The 14,773-nt window shown below is 48.5% G+C and overlaps 1 protein-coding gene across 1 annotated transcript in view; it reads left to right on the top strand.

The window, feature by feature from the left end:
- The window catches only part of DNAAF1 (dynein axonemal assembly factor 1), a 33,927-nt gene extending 19,320 nt beyond the window's left edge, over positions 1–14,607 (top strand). Inside the window, 7 exon segments of the mRNA XM_003917247.4 lie at positions 2,022–2,188; positions 5,778–6,200; positions 8,402–8,517; positions 10,294–10,347; positions 11,861–12,227; positions 13,575–13,635; positions 13,637–14,607. Of these exon segments, the coding sequence (XP_003917296.3) occupies positions 2,022–2,188; positions 5,778–6,200; positions 8,402–8,517; positions 10,294–10,347; positions 11,861–12,227; positions 13,575–13,635; positions 13,637–13,682 (1,234 nt within the window). The 3' untranslated portion in view covers positions 13,683–14,607.
- Positions 14,608–14,773: the final 166 nt, after the last annotated feature.

Here is a 14,773-nt window from a genome sequence, read left to right as displayed (position 1 = left end):
ACTGCACCTGGCCTAGACTTTATTTTCAGAGCAGTTTTAGATTTACAGAAAAATTGAGCAGAAAGTAAAGAGAGTTCCCATATACCACCCACCCTCACAGTTTCTCCTATTTGTAACGTGTTACATTCGTGTGGGACATTTGTGACAAGCGATCAACCAATGCTGGTACCTTATTATTGACTGAAGTCCATCATTTCTTTGGGGCTCATGCTTGGTGTTGCACATTGTGTGGGTTTGGACAAAGGTATCATGTCATGTATCCCCCATCACAGTATCTCACAGAATAGTTTTACTGCCCTAAAACCCTCTGTGCTCTGCTTATTCATCCCTCCCACCTCCTCAGCCCCAACTCCTGGTAACACTGATCTTTTTGCCGTCTCCGTGATTTTGCCTTATCTAGAAAGTCATATAGCTGGAATCATACAGCATATAGCCTTTATGGACTGGCTTCTTTCACTTAGCAATGAAGTTAGGCTTCTTCCATGAATTCGTGTGGCTTGACAGCTCATCTCTTTTCACTGCTGAGTGGTATTCTTCCATCTGGGTGTGCCAGAGTTTGTTTATCCATTCACCTACTAAAGGATATGTTGGTCGCTTCTAATTTCTGCCAGTTAGAATAAAACTGCTGTAAACATCCATGTGCAGGTTTGCGTGTGGACATAAGTCTTCAATTCATTTGGGTAAATAATTAGAAGCACAATTGCTGGATCATATGGTGAGAGTATTTTTAGTCCTGTAAGAATCTGCCACACCGTTTTCCAAAGTGGCTGTACCATTTTGCATTCCCCCTAGGAACAAGTGAGAGTTCCCAGCACTCCACATCCTCATTAGCACAGCATTGCCAGTGTTTTGGATTTTAGCCATCTTATAGCCACATCATGTTATCTTATTGTTCTAATTTGCATTTCCCCAGGACACGTGATGTGGAGCATCTTTTCACAGGCTTATTTGCCATCTGTATATCTTTTTTGGTGAGGTATCTTGATCGTTTGCCTGGTTTTTTATTGGGTTGTTTCCTTATCTTTGAATTTTAAAAGTTATTTGTATGTTTTGGATCCAAGCCCTTTCCCGGATACTTTTTTTTTTTTTTTTCATTTATTTTCTCCCAGTCTGTAGTCTTTTTTCTCATTTTTTAAAATTTTGCTCATTTTTTGGGGGGGGGGTAGAATCTTACTCTGTCACTCAGGCTGGAGTGCAGTGGTGTGATCTCAGCTCACTGTAACCTCTGCCTCGTGGGTTCAAGCGATTCTCCTCCTTCAGCCTCCCGAGTAGCTGGGACTACAGGTGCGTGCCACGACGCCCAGCTAATTTTCGGATTTTTAGTAGAGACGGGGTTTCTCCATGTTGGCCAGGCTGGTCTTGAACTCCTGACTTCAGGTGATCCACCCACCTCCTCTTCCCAAAGTGCTGGGATTACAGGTGTGAGCTACCATGCACTGCCTAAACTTTGGTCATTTTGAAATTGTGTCATCTTTCTATTAATGAGTTGTGAGGCTTATTTATATTTTCTAGGTACAAGACCATTATCAAATATATGATTTGCAAATATCTTCTCACATTCTTTGAGTTGTCTTTTTACTTTTTTTCGGTAGACACAGGGTCTCGCTGTGTTGCCCAGGCTGATCTCAAACTCCTGGGCTCAAGTGATCATCCCACTTTGGCCTCCAAAGTGCTAGGATTACAGGCGTGAGCCAGTGTGTCCTGCTGGTTTTTTTTTTTTTTTTTTTTTTTAATAATACTTTATTTATGGTATTCTTTGTATGACAAACATTTTTAATTTTGATGGAATCCGATTTCTCTATTTTTTCTCTTGTCACTTGTGCTTTTGGTGTCATATCTAAGAAGGCTGTGCAGACCGTTCCACCTTAAATAATAAAATTCACACGTGTAACTTTCATCCTTGCAGTCACATGTCTGATGCTCACTTTGCTTTGATTTTGAAGAAAATGAGCAAGTTGATCAGAGAGTATATGTTTGGAGTTCACCTTCCCTATTTATGTTTCTTTGTTTTTTTTAAACAGAGCTTGTGCGGAGGCCTGGGCTAGGGGAGGGTACGCAGCTGAAAAGGAGGAGAGACAGCAGTGGGAGAGCAGGGAGCGGAAGAAGATCACAGACAGCATTGAAGCCTTGGCCATGATCAAGCGGCGGGCGGAGGAGAGGAAAAGACAGAGAGAGAGTCAAGAGAGAGGTATGTGCTGGGCCGAAGACAACAGCCCCAGAGTTCCTTTGAGATTAGGCGAGTCTAAGCTGTCAAACTTACTCTTTAATCTTGGGGATTTTTTTTTTTTTTTTTTTTTTAGACAGAGTCTCGCTCTGTCACCCAGGTTGGAGTGCAGCAGCGTGATCTTGACTCACTGCAACTTCTGTCTCCCGGGTTCAAGCAATTCTTGTGCCTCAGCCTCCCCAGAGCTGGTATTACAGGCACGTACCACCATGCCTGGCTAATTTTTGTATTTTCAGTAGAGAAGGGATTTTGCCATGTTGTCCAGGCTTGTCTCGAACTCTTGACTTCAAATCATCTGCCAACCTTGGCTTACCAAAGTGCTGGGATTACAAGCATGAGCCACTGTGCCCAGCCTTGGATTTTCTTTTTTTCTTTCTTTTTTTTTCTTTTGGTGGGGATAAGATCTCACTCAGTTGCCCAGGCTAGAGTGCAGTGGCACAATCTTGGCTCACTGCAACCTCCACCTCAAGTGATCCTCTCACCTCAGCTTCCTAAGTGGCTGGGACTACAGGTGTGCACCATCATGCTTAGCTAATTAATTTTTTTTTTTTTTTCCGTAGAGGTGGGGTCTCACTATGTTGCCCAGGCTGGTCTCAAACTCCTGGGCTCAAGTGCTCCACCCACCTTGGCCTCCCAAAGTGCTGGGATTATAGGCGTGAGCTGCTGCACCTGGCCAGGGATTTTTTTTAAACCATTTCCTCACAACCTGCAGATCCATCTGCAGTTGGCCTCACCCACCTGCCAGCACCAGTGAGAACCTGGAACGGTGATGAGCTGTTTCCAACCACTTTTACTGATTGAAACACAGTTTTTCAAAATAAATGACCTATTAGTTTTCTGCGGCTGCTGAAAGTAGGAAAACTCAAATAGGTTGTTTTCTTCTACCACACTCTCAACACCCGGCAGACTTGTGCTCACCAAATGTGCGGGTGTCCCCACACCCACCAATTCGCTGACACCAGCCGGGTGTCCTACAATTCATTTCCATCCTGACACTAACCCCACAGGTGATGGACAATGGTCCTGCGAGATTACTCCCCACTTCTGATGCAACTGCGAGTCCCAGGGTGTTGCCTGTACTTCTAACAGAATGGCCATAAAATTAGGGTTCCCATGACACTCCCTTTGGGTTTGATACTTTGCTCTGATGGCTCACAGAACTCCAGAGAACACTTATATTTTCTGGGTTATTATATTAATAAAGGATACGATAAGGGATGCAGATGAACAGCAGGATGAAGTGGAGCTTAGGGAAGGGTCTGTGGGAAGGGGCGGAGCTTCACGCCCTCTGTGGCCACACCCCATTCCAGATACCTCCAGTGTTCAGCAACTCGGAAGCTCTCTGAACCTCACAGTTCAGGGGGTTTTCCGGAAGCTTCAACACGTGGGCATGATGGATGATTAACTCCATTTCCAGCCCCTCCGCCCTCTCTGAAGGACGAGGGTGGGGCTGAAAGCTCCAAGCCTCTCATCACGACTTGGTCTCTCTGGTCTGGAAGCCACCCCGCCCCCAAGGGCCCCTTCAGACAAAAGATCTCCCTGTCACCCTGGACGAAGGTCTTAGGAGCTCTGTGCCAGGACCTGGGCTCGAAGATAAAATATTAGAACAAAACAGCCTTCTAGCACCCCTATCTACCGGGGTTTTAGGAGCTCTGTTTCAGAGATAAATGTATCTTGTAATTTCATAGCAGCCACAACAAATTGCCACAATATTAGTGGCTTAAAAAACACAAATTTGTTACCTTATTGCAGTTCTGTGGGTCAGAAGCCCAAAATGGGTTTCACTAAGCTAAAATTGAGGTGTCTCAGGGTTGTGCTCCTTCTGGGGGCCCCAGGGGAGAACCCGCTTCCTTGCCTTTCCCACCTCTAGAGGCCGCCTGCGTTCCCTGGCTCGTGGCCCCTTCCTCCAACTTCCAGGCCAGCAGTGTGGCATCTTCCAGCCTCGTTCTGGCTCTGACACGCCTGCTTCCCTATTCTGAGAGCCCTTGTGATTCTTTTGAGCCTGCCTGGATAACCCAGGACAATTTCCTGATCTCAGGGTTCTAGATCCTAATCACATCTGCACAGTCCCTTTGTCCGTGTAAGGTAACATATGCATAGTCTAAGATTAAGGTGTGAACATCTTTGGCTAATATTTTTGTATTCTTTTTTTTTTTGAGACAGGGCCTTGCTGTGTTGGCCAAACTGGTCTCAAACTCCTGGCCTCAAGCAATCCTCCCGCCTCAGCCTCCCAAAGTGCTGGGATTATAGATGTGAGCCACCGCACCTGGCCACATACCCATTTTTATGTAAAAATGGCATAATTATGTTGCTTCCTGTCTAGTCTTTTGCATTAGCATACTATAACTATTTTCCATACAATAGATATTTTCTTACTACATATATTTTGTCTTTTCCCAACTTTTTGTTTTGAAATGTTAAAAATTTTCAGAAAAGCTGAAATAGTAAAACATAGTTGTATGTCTGCATTTATTAATAGATTCTGTGGTTTTTCATAATTTGCTACACATATTTGCCACACACACACACACACACACACACACACACACACTTTGCTTTTCCCCTGAACCATTTGAAGATAAAGGCAAACGACATAGCCTTTAAATCCCCAGTGCTTCAGCATGCATCTCCTAAGAACTTCTTGTGTTCTGTTTTCTTGATGGCTGTAACTTGTTCCATTAAAGGGCTGTGCTCGGCAGCGCCTTCACGGGCATTTGGCTCCCGTCATTATCCACTGTAAACAACACTAATGAACATCCCTCAAGGATACTTCTTTTTTTTTTTTTTTTTTTTTTTTTGAGACAGTCTCACTCTGTCACCTAGACTGGAATGCAGTGACTCACTGCAACCTCTTCTCTCCTGGGTTCAAGCGCTTCTCCTGCCTTGGTCTCTCTAGTAGTTGGGATTATAGGCATGTGCCACCCCACCCAGCTATTATTATTATTATTATTATTTTAGTAGAGACGAAGTTTCACCATGTTTGCCAGGCTGGTCTTGAACTCTTGACGTCAAATGATCTGACTGCCTGGGCCTCCCAAAGTGCTGGGATTACAAGCATGAGCTACCACGCCCAGCCCCTTGAAGAAACTTTTTAAACTGTGTTCCTTATTTATTTTTATTTTTATTTTTTGGACACAGAGTCTTGCTCTGTCTTCCAGGCTGAAGTGCAGTGACACGATCTTGGCTCACTGCAGCCTCCACCTCCCAGGTTCAAGCGATTCTCCTGCCCCAGCCTCTTGAATAGCTGGGACTATAGGCGCGTGCCACCACGTCTAGTTAATTTTTTGTATTTTTAGTGGAGAGGGGGTTTCGTCATGTTGGCCAGCCTGGTTTTGAACTCCTGGCCTCAAGTGATCCACCCTCCTTGGCCTCCCAAAGTGCTGGGATTACAGGCGCGACTCACTGCACCCAGCCCCTCGAGGACACGTTTTTAAACGGTGTTCCTGACCTCTTTCCTGGTCTCAGAAGTTTGCTGTGAGCCCTTGAAGTATGCACGAACACCCTTGTCCTCCTGGGACACTCCCACATTCACCTTTGCATTTTCCGCCAGTAGGGGAGACGACATCTTCAGACGATGGTGAGAACGTGCCTGCCAGTGAGGAAGGCAAGGAGGAGCCTCCCGGGGACAGAGAAACAAGGCAGAAGATGGAGCTATTTGTTAAGGAAAGCTTTGAGGCCAAGGATGAGCTCTGCCCAGAAAAGCCAAGTGGAGGAGAGGAGCTGCCTGTGGAGGTTAAAGGAGAGGATGGAGATCGAGAGCCAGAGGGAACCCTCCCAGCTGAGCCCCCACTACTGTCACTGCCTGCGGAGGTTAAAGGAGAGGATGGAGATCAAGAGCCAGAGGGAACCCTCCCAGTTGAGGTCCCACTACTGTCGCCGCCTGTGGAGGTTAAAGGAGAGGACCGAGATCAAGAGCCAGAGGGGACCCTCCCAGTTGAGGCCCCACCACCGCCGCCCCTCGGAGCTGTCGGGGAAGGTAACGTGAGCAGAGAAACACACACAGACACACACGCCCCTCAGGGAGCCCCAGCCTTTGACTCAGGCCTCTGTGGGACCTGGGGCCTGAGTTTCACTTCTTCTGTGTTGCTGTTTCTAGAAGATAATGTACGCAAGTTGTCTTGTTATCTGGAACAGTGCTGCTCAACAGAAATGGAATAGGAGGCCAGGCGCGGTGGCTCACGCCTGTAATCCCAGCACTTTGGGAGGCCGAGGTGGGCGGATCATGAGGTCAGGGGATCGAGACCATCCTTTAACACGGTGAAACCCCGTCTCTACTAAAAATACAAAAAAGTTAGCTGGGCGTGGTGGCGGGCGCCTGTAGTCCCAGCTACTCAGGAGGCTAAGGCAGGAGAATGGCATGAACCCGGGAGGCGGAGCTTGCAGTGAGCTGAGACCGCGCCACTGCACTCCAGCCTGGGCGACAAAGTGAGACTCTGTCTCAAAAAAAAAAAAAAAAGAAAAAGAAAAAAAGAAATGGAACAGGAGCCACTACTAGATTCTCTAGTAGCCCTATTTTAAAAAGTAAAAGGAACTTTGGGAGGCCAAGGCAGGAAGGTTGATTGAGGCCAGGAGTTTCAGACCAGCCTTAGAAACATAGTGAGACCTCATCCCTACCAAAACTACAAAAATTAGCTGGGCATGGTGGTGTGCCCCTGTAGTCCCAGCTACTTGAAAGGCTGAGGCAAGAGGATTGCTTGAGCCCCGGAAGTTGAGGCTGCAGTGAGCCAAGATTGCGCCACTGCACTCCATCCTGGGTGACAGAGTGAGACCCTCTCTCAAAAAATAAATAAATAAATAATTTAAAAATTAAAAAGAAACAGTAAAAGTATTAATGATATATTTGATTTAACCCAATATATAAAAAATACAATCATGTTAACATGGAATTAATATAAAAATTATCAATGAGATATTTTACTTATTTTTAAAAAATTAAGTCATCAAAATTCACTATGTATTTGACATGGCCGAATGGTAACTTTTTAATGGTGAAAAGTGGGCCATTCATCTCTGACATAAATGAAGCCCAGAGAGCAATGGAGGGATCAGAGTACAGGACCCAAGGATACAGCCTGGGGGAAGAGTAGGGGCAGGCCCTGCGAGGTGGCTCACTCATGTAATCCCAGCACTGTAGGAGGCCGAGGCGGGCAGATTGCTTGAGGCCAGAAGTTCGAGACCAGCCTGGCCAACATAGTGAGAAATCCCCCTCCCTGCAACCCCTGAGCATCTACAAAAAAACACAATAAATTAGCCGGGCATGACGATGACCACTTGTAGGCTGAGGTGGGAGGGGTAGGGGACAGGAGGTTGAGGCTGCAGTGAGCTGAGATCACACCACTGTACTCCAGCCAGGGTGACAGAGTGAGACCCTGTCTCAAAAAAATAAAAATAAGTAAATAAAAAGGAAAAGTAGGGGACTGGACGAGGACGGGGCCCATCACGATTCCACATTCCTCAGGCGATCTTGCAGTTATGAAATTGCACAAGCCCTGACCCTTGTGCAGCAGGAGGGGCGTGTGCCTGGCTGAGGGACAGGCCGGCGGTGGGCTGTGAAGCCTGCCCCTCCGTCTCTGAGCGAGTCGCCCCTGCTGGCATCACTTGTTGCCCCACAGCGGCTGCCGTTTCCAAGATTCCTGTGGCTGCTGCTTTGACTCCTGGATGGTGCTCTTCATCTCATGGGATTCGCCTCCAGGTTATAGAAAGGGGTAGCTGTTCCATTCTTTTCCCAGCAGACGGAAGCCTGTCGTGAGCTGCGGCCTCTGTCATGGAGGCTGGCCTTTGGGCCCTGAAGAGGGTTTTTGTCTTTTTTTTTTCCAGAGGAGTCTCACTCTGTCACCCAGGCTGGAGTGCAATGGTATGATATTGGCTCATTGCAACTTCCACCTCCTGGGTTGAAGTGATTCTCCTGCCTCAGCCTCCCGAGTAGCTGGGACTACAGGCGCCCGCCACCACACTCGGCTAATTTTTGCATTTTTAATAGAGACAGGGTTTTTGCTATGTTGGCCAGGCTGGACTTGAACTTCTGACCTTGGGATCCACCCACCTTGGCCTCCCAAAGTGCTGGGATTACAGGCATGAGCCACCGCGCCCAGACCCTGGGAGCCCTTCTTCACCGTGGGCTTGTCCATCTGCCTGCTGTGTGTTAAACTAACTCCAAGACTTGTTGTTGCTCTTTAGAGCGGACTCCCCAGGCTGTGGCCGCTGAGGGTGGATTCGTTACAGGACCTGATGGGACGAGAATGGAAGATTTAGAAACCGTTAGACTGGAGACAAAGGAGACATTCTGCATCGATGTACGTGAAGTATTTAATCTTGGAGATAAGTATCAGTTTTACTGTTAGTAAAATAGGTGATCAGATGCAAACTCTGGAGATCCTCGATACCCCAAGTGTGGTCCTTGGGCCGGCAGGCCTGGCATTGCTGGGGCGCTGGTTAGAAATGCAGACTCCCAGGCCTCACCCCAGGCCTACTGATCAGAATCCAACTTTAATGCACTGCCCTAGGTGATTCGTGCACGTGCATGCTCAAGTTTGGGGAGCCTGGGCCCAAATCACTACCCTTGAGCCATGTCTACCACACTCGATTCGTTTTTGCTAAAGAAGCTACCTTGCTAAGCAGTTCTGACTAGTTGCCTTATCCAAATTGGTGGTGAGAGTTACATTGTATCATCAGTTACATTGTATCATTATACATTGTATCTTTTTCCTCCTCCTTGGACACCACCCGGCAGGTAGCTCAGGCTCTCACTGGCCTTCTGACTCATGGAAGTTCAGTGTCCCATTCCCTTGAGTGAATGTTTGATCGCAGCCTTGCCTGTCACTCTTCCCTGAAGCTCTTCCCATTTTGATGACAGTCCCAAATGCTTAGGCCCACAAGAACGGTACCATGGGAATTCACACATTGTGTCACAGCCCCTCAAGAACTGTCCTTTGATGGGGCAGGAATAGGAGAGGCATTTCTGGGCACCTCTGACCTCATACCTTGGAGAGGTGGCCCCCTCCCCACTTCCTTGTTAAACTTCTCCTAAACTGGTGTTTCTAATGTCCAAACTTCAGGACTTCACATGGCCCAGTAAGAGTTAAAGTGATCACAGTCAGAATTCATAGTGGGTTTCTAGTTTTCTGGAGCTATGTAAAAAAAGAAACAAAGGCCAGGTGTGGTGGCTCACACCTGTAATCCCAGCACTTTGGGAGCCCGAGGTGGGTGGATCACATGAAGTCAGGAGTCAGCCTGGCCAACATGGTGAAACCCCGTCTCTACTAAAAATACAAAAAAAAAAAAAAAAAAAAAGAAAAAGAAAGAAAGAAACATAATTGGGCAATTTATCTCTCACATTTGAGAACTGACCATATAGATAACTACAACACTAATAGCTAATATTAGTTGGTTTCTTATTATATGCGTGACACCATTCTAAGTACGACTTGTATTGATTGATGTAACCCTTCCTACAACTCTAAGTGGTACATACTATTATCATCCCAATTTCCCAGATGAGGAAAATGAGAAACAGAGAGGTTAGGCAACTTGCCCAAAGCCACACAGCTAGAAAATGGTGGTGGGGGAGTAACAACCCAGGCAGCGTGGCTCCAGTTCATGCATACAACCACGCACTGGTTTTTATGGACAAAGACACCAAACAAACACCCACAATACAAAAAAGTCCTACCAGTTTTGGGGAGATACAAAATATATTACTTTTATACCACATAGAGTTTTTGGACTAGTTTGTACAGAGGTGCATTTGGTTTGGGTCCCATTATTTCCCCTAAGATGAACGGACTGTATCTCTTAATAAAGAAACAGAAAAAAGATGTGGAAATTCTTTAAATATGTCACATCTTGCAAGTTCCCTTTCTTTTATTAGATCCAGACACCTGAAGTGGCAACGCTTGCTTTGTGTGTGCCTAGAGTTTCTTTGGGTGGGGAACAGGCAGAGGAGTCACCCAAGTGATTTGAGTAACTTTAACTAAGGCTGGGTTGACTGCGTGTTTGCCTTTATCGTGCCTATCAGAACGTTGACAGCGCATGTGCCTCCCTGGTGATGTGCGGCTCACTTGCTCTTTCAGGACCTACCTGACTTGGAAGATGACGATGAAACAGGCAAATCTCTGGAAGACCAGGTTAAGGTCATTAGTCCATTTTCCCACAGTCAGCTTAATTCCACCGTCATTCTTGTCGTTTACAGTCTCTCTCCAAAACTTGAAAGTAAAATGTTCCCTATGCATAAAGCATTGAATCCCCCATATTCTCTTTTTTTCTTTTTCTTTTCTTTTTGGATTTGAGTCTTGTTCTGTCACCCAGGCTGGAGGTGGCTGGATCTCTGCTTACTGTAAGCCCGAGCCTCCTGGGTTCACTGCATTCTCCTGCCTCAGGGGCCTCCAGGAGGCTGGGACTACAGGCATCCCCACCACACCTGCCATTTTTAGTATTTTTTTTAGTAGACGTGGGTTTCACCGTGGTTAGCTTTAGGATGGTCTCTGATCTCCTGACCTCATGGATCCTACTTTGTCTCTGGCCTCCCAGTGTTGGATTATGGCTTGAGCCACTCATACCGGGCTTTCCTTTTTTTTTTTTTTTTTTTTTTTTCAGGCAGAGTCTGGCTCTGCCTTTCACCAGGCTGGAGGCAATAGCCTGTTCCTGGCCTTACTGCAACCTCCACCTCCTGGGTCTGCCATTCTCCTGCCTCAGCTCCCATGTAGCCTGGATGACAGGCATGTGCCACCACGCCCAGCTAAGTTTTAGGGGTTCTTTAGTGAGAGATGGATTTCCCACCATGTTGGCCAGGCTGGATTCCCGGAACTCCTGACCTCAAGTGATCCACCTGCCTCAGCCTCCCAAAGTGCTGGGGTTACAGGTGTGAGCCACCGCACCCAGCCCACATCCCCCATATTTTCACCTTGCTGAAGGAAATGCCATTTGTTCTTGTTCAATTCTTTAAGATTTTATGATTAACCGCTTGAGAATCTATTGCTGGTTTGTAACAGCTGAGCACGGTGCAGAGTTACCTGAAAGCACTTTCTGTCGTTAAGATGTATTTCTATGTCCATCCTATGAAGGTCTGTCTGAATATAGCTACACGTAGAGGGAAAGAAATGAAAACAGGAGAGAGGAAAGAAAGGGGTGAGTCTGTGAGGCACGATGGGGAATTCTCTCAGAGTGGCGTGACCCTCTGCCCAGAGGCCATGACTGGGATTACCAGGAGCCCATATGTGCCAGACCTGTGCCCTGAGGGAGAAGGAGGCATCAGCCAACATCTCTGTGCGCGAGCTCGGTGGCAGAGAAAACAGACACAGTTATTGTCGGGGGGCTGCTGTCCAAGGAGCTAATTCTAGAGAGTCTGAGGGAAGCTGGGTTCAGGGGTGTGCCCTCTCGGGTAGCAGGAGGGTGTGGAATAGCCAGTGGCTGGGGGAGCAGAGGCCGGAGAGAAGGGCATGGACATGAGCTGTGCCCAGGGAGTGGCCACCCCACCCCCAGGCCTAACTTTCAGAGTCCTGTGTTCCCTTGGGCCTTTCTTGGATGTGGCAACAGAATAGTTTGTGACATTGGGTGAAAACGCAGAACTGGCGTGGTGCATTGTAGAGTGACTGTTGTGAAAACAGAAACTTTCAAACACATCTTTTCTTCTGTGAATAGAATATGTGCTTTCCGAAGATTGAGGTCATCTCGAACTTGAGTGATGACAGTGACCCTGAACTGGACTACACGTCACTCCCTGTGCTGGAAAACCTGCCCGCAGACACTCTGTCAAATATATTTGCAGTCTCTAAAGACACCTCAAAGGCGGCTCGGGCGCCCTTCACAGGCATCTTTATAAAAGAAGCTAAGAGGGACTTGGAAATCCCAAAACAAGACACCGAGTCCCCACGACCCCTGATCCAGGAGCTCAGCGATGAGGACCCCTCTGGCCAGCCACCGATGTCCCCCACCTGCCAAGGAGACGCTGCACCACTCACTTCCAGTGGAGACGGGGACAGCGACTTCCTTGCAGCCTCTTCTTCAGGTAAGAGCATGGGGCCAAGAGCACAGTGGAGATGGTGTTGGCTACCTGGCCTGGGATGGGTGGGGCACGGCAGTCACTCAGCCTTACCCCAAGCTTTCATGTTCCTGGAGGGGTCACCTAGGACAGACCACACAGATCCTCTGAAGGTCCCATTCCTGAGTTCATGGCTCTGAAGCTGCCACTTGCTGGTAGCCAGCCTGGGCCAGAAAGCTGCTGAGCCAGCCTGTTCTTGGGCAGCCAAGTCTGACTGTGTGTGAGGGTCACAAGGCACCTGTGGTCGTGCAGATCTCCTGGGGCGGGGGCCTAAGGACCCTGCATTTCCACCCCCTCTTCACCATCCCTGGCCTCAGCCTTTCTAGACCAAGGCTTTTGGAGGGGACCACCGACACCACTGCTGGGGAGTGTGGGGCAAGCGAGGTGACAGCCGCAGAGGGCGTGGCTGCTCCACAGTGACCCAGGCCTGGGTGAATCACAGGCCAGTCCTACTGGCCTTCAAGGTGGGGAAGGCAAAGGGAAGGCGGCCAGAGGCCTGGCTGCAGAAGACCCAGGAAAACATGCTGAACGTACTGAGGCCTCCCCTCATACTGCAGGCTGGCACATGCGCCTGGCAGATGTGGTTTGGGGGAACAGCTGGTTAGTGCTGAGGACAAGCAAGCTGGGCTGTTTTTTCATTCAGCACCTGCCTTCAGGTGCACCCTCAAATCAGGGGCTGTGTGGTGCCTGGACCATTCTACTCTCACCCAACACGCATCGGTGGCCGGGCTTTTTTCTGAAGACAGCTGCCTGGCTGACTCCAGACTTGCAGGCAAGAAGCAGGGAGGGCTTGAGTGCATTTCCCGGGAACACTGAGTGGCCTTCTCTTTCACTCTAGGAACCAGCACAGAAAAGAGAAGTGCAGTCTGAGCTGGAGCCTGTGGAGCCTCGGGTGGGGGCAGGCCTGGAGGACACGGAATAATTTTTGTTTTGTTTTGAGACAGTCTTGCACTGTGGCCTAGTCTTGCACTGTGTAGTGATGTGCTCTCGGCTCACTGCAACCACTGCCTCCTAGGTTCAAGCAATTCTCCTGCCTCAGCCTCTGAAGTAGCTAGGATTACAGCGTCACAACACTGACTAATTTTTGTATTTTTAGTAGAGATGGGGTTTCACCATGTTGACCAGGCTGGTCTTGAACTCCTGACCTCAGGTGATCTGCCTGCCTCGGCCTCCCAAAGTGCTGGGATTACAGGTATGAGCCACCACGCCCAGTCAAGGACACTGAATTTGGCCTGGACTGAACCCCAAGGCTGCCCCCCTGTCCTTGGAGTCACAGTGACAGGGAGAAAGCACAGGTCACCCTTCCTTCCACAGTGCCGACTGAGAGCGCCACCACACCCTCAGAGACGTGTGTCGGAGTTGCCCAGCCCAGCTCAGCCCACGTGGGACCTCACTGCATTCCCAGCACCGAAAGCATCATAGTTCCCCCCAGTTATATGTAGCATAAATGGTTTAATTATAAATGTCTCCTTTAGGCATGATAAACATTTTAACACCCACGCGAGTCGATGTATGATTGGGCTATCTCCTATTTGTGTGAGTCACATGCAATTCCTTTCACCAGCCACCCTGAAAAAAGACTTTTCTCTTACTGTGTCATCAGAAACCAGACAGACCCAGGTCCCTGCAAAATCTCCAGTGGGTCTTTTCCCCATAGGAGAGCAGAATCTTCCACTGCAGCTAGAGAAACTCAGAGGATAAGGGACTCAATGCTTCAGACATCAAAATGAGAAGGGGAGAGAGGAAAGAAAGGGGGGAGTCCGTGAGGCACAGCGGAGAATTCTCCCAAAGTGATATGACCATGACCCTCTCCTCAGAGGGCACTATCAAGAGCCCACAGGTGCCAGACCCACGTCCCGAGGGAGAAGGAACATCAGCCATCATCTCTGTGCGTGAGCTCAGTGTCAGATAGTTACTGTGGCGGGATGCTGTCCAGCCTAAAAAATGTGACCATTCCAATTCATCTTCAGCTGACAAGTTTATTTAATCCCTGAACCTGGATCCAAGGCATCTCCCTGTACAAAACATCAGACTGTGGCAGAGATTGACAAAGCAACCCAAAACAGCAGCTGCCAACGGCCGCCGTGCCCACCTCAGCAGCAGCTCTGTGGGGGCCTCACTCCACCCTCACCAAACACAAGGAGGAGCCAGCACTACTGCCCCATTTCACCAGACAGGAAGGCACGAGAACTGAGACCTGCCTGAGGCCCCCACAGCTGGGGGGCAGCGGAGCCCTGTCTCCCAGCACAGACTAGAATCCCAGTAACACAGGCCCGCCAGCACCTCCAACCTGCCTTTTGGGATGATCCTCAGGCGAATATACAAAATACAGAAGAAACTACTATTATATTTTGTTGTCCTATCCCTTCAACTTGGCTCCAACTTGCTTGGCTCATCATCACAGTGGCCTCCAGAAGGTGGCGAGCTCTGCTTTTTTTCTTTTGAGACAGAGTCTTGCTCTGTCGCCCAGGCTGGAGTGCAGTGGCCAGATCTCGGCTCAGTGCAAGCTCTGC

This window comes from Papio anubis, chromosome 18 (genome assembly GCF_008728515.1).
Source record: "Papio anubis isolate 15944 chromosome 18, Panubis1.0, whole genome shotgun sequence".
NCBI lineage: Eukaryota > Metazoa > Chordata > Mammalia > Primates > Cercopithecidae > Papio > Papio anubis.
This window is presented reverse-complemented; position numbering and strand designations above follow the sequence as displayed.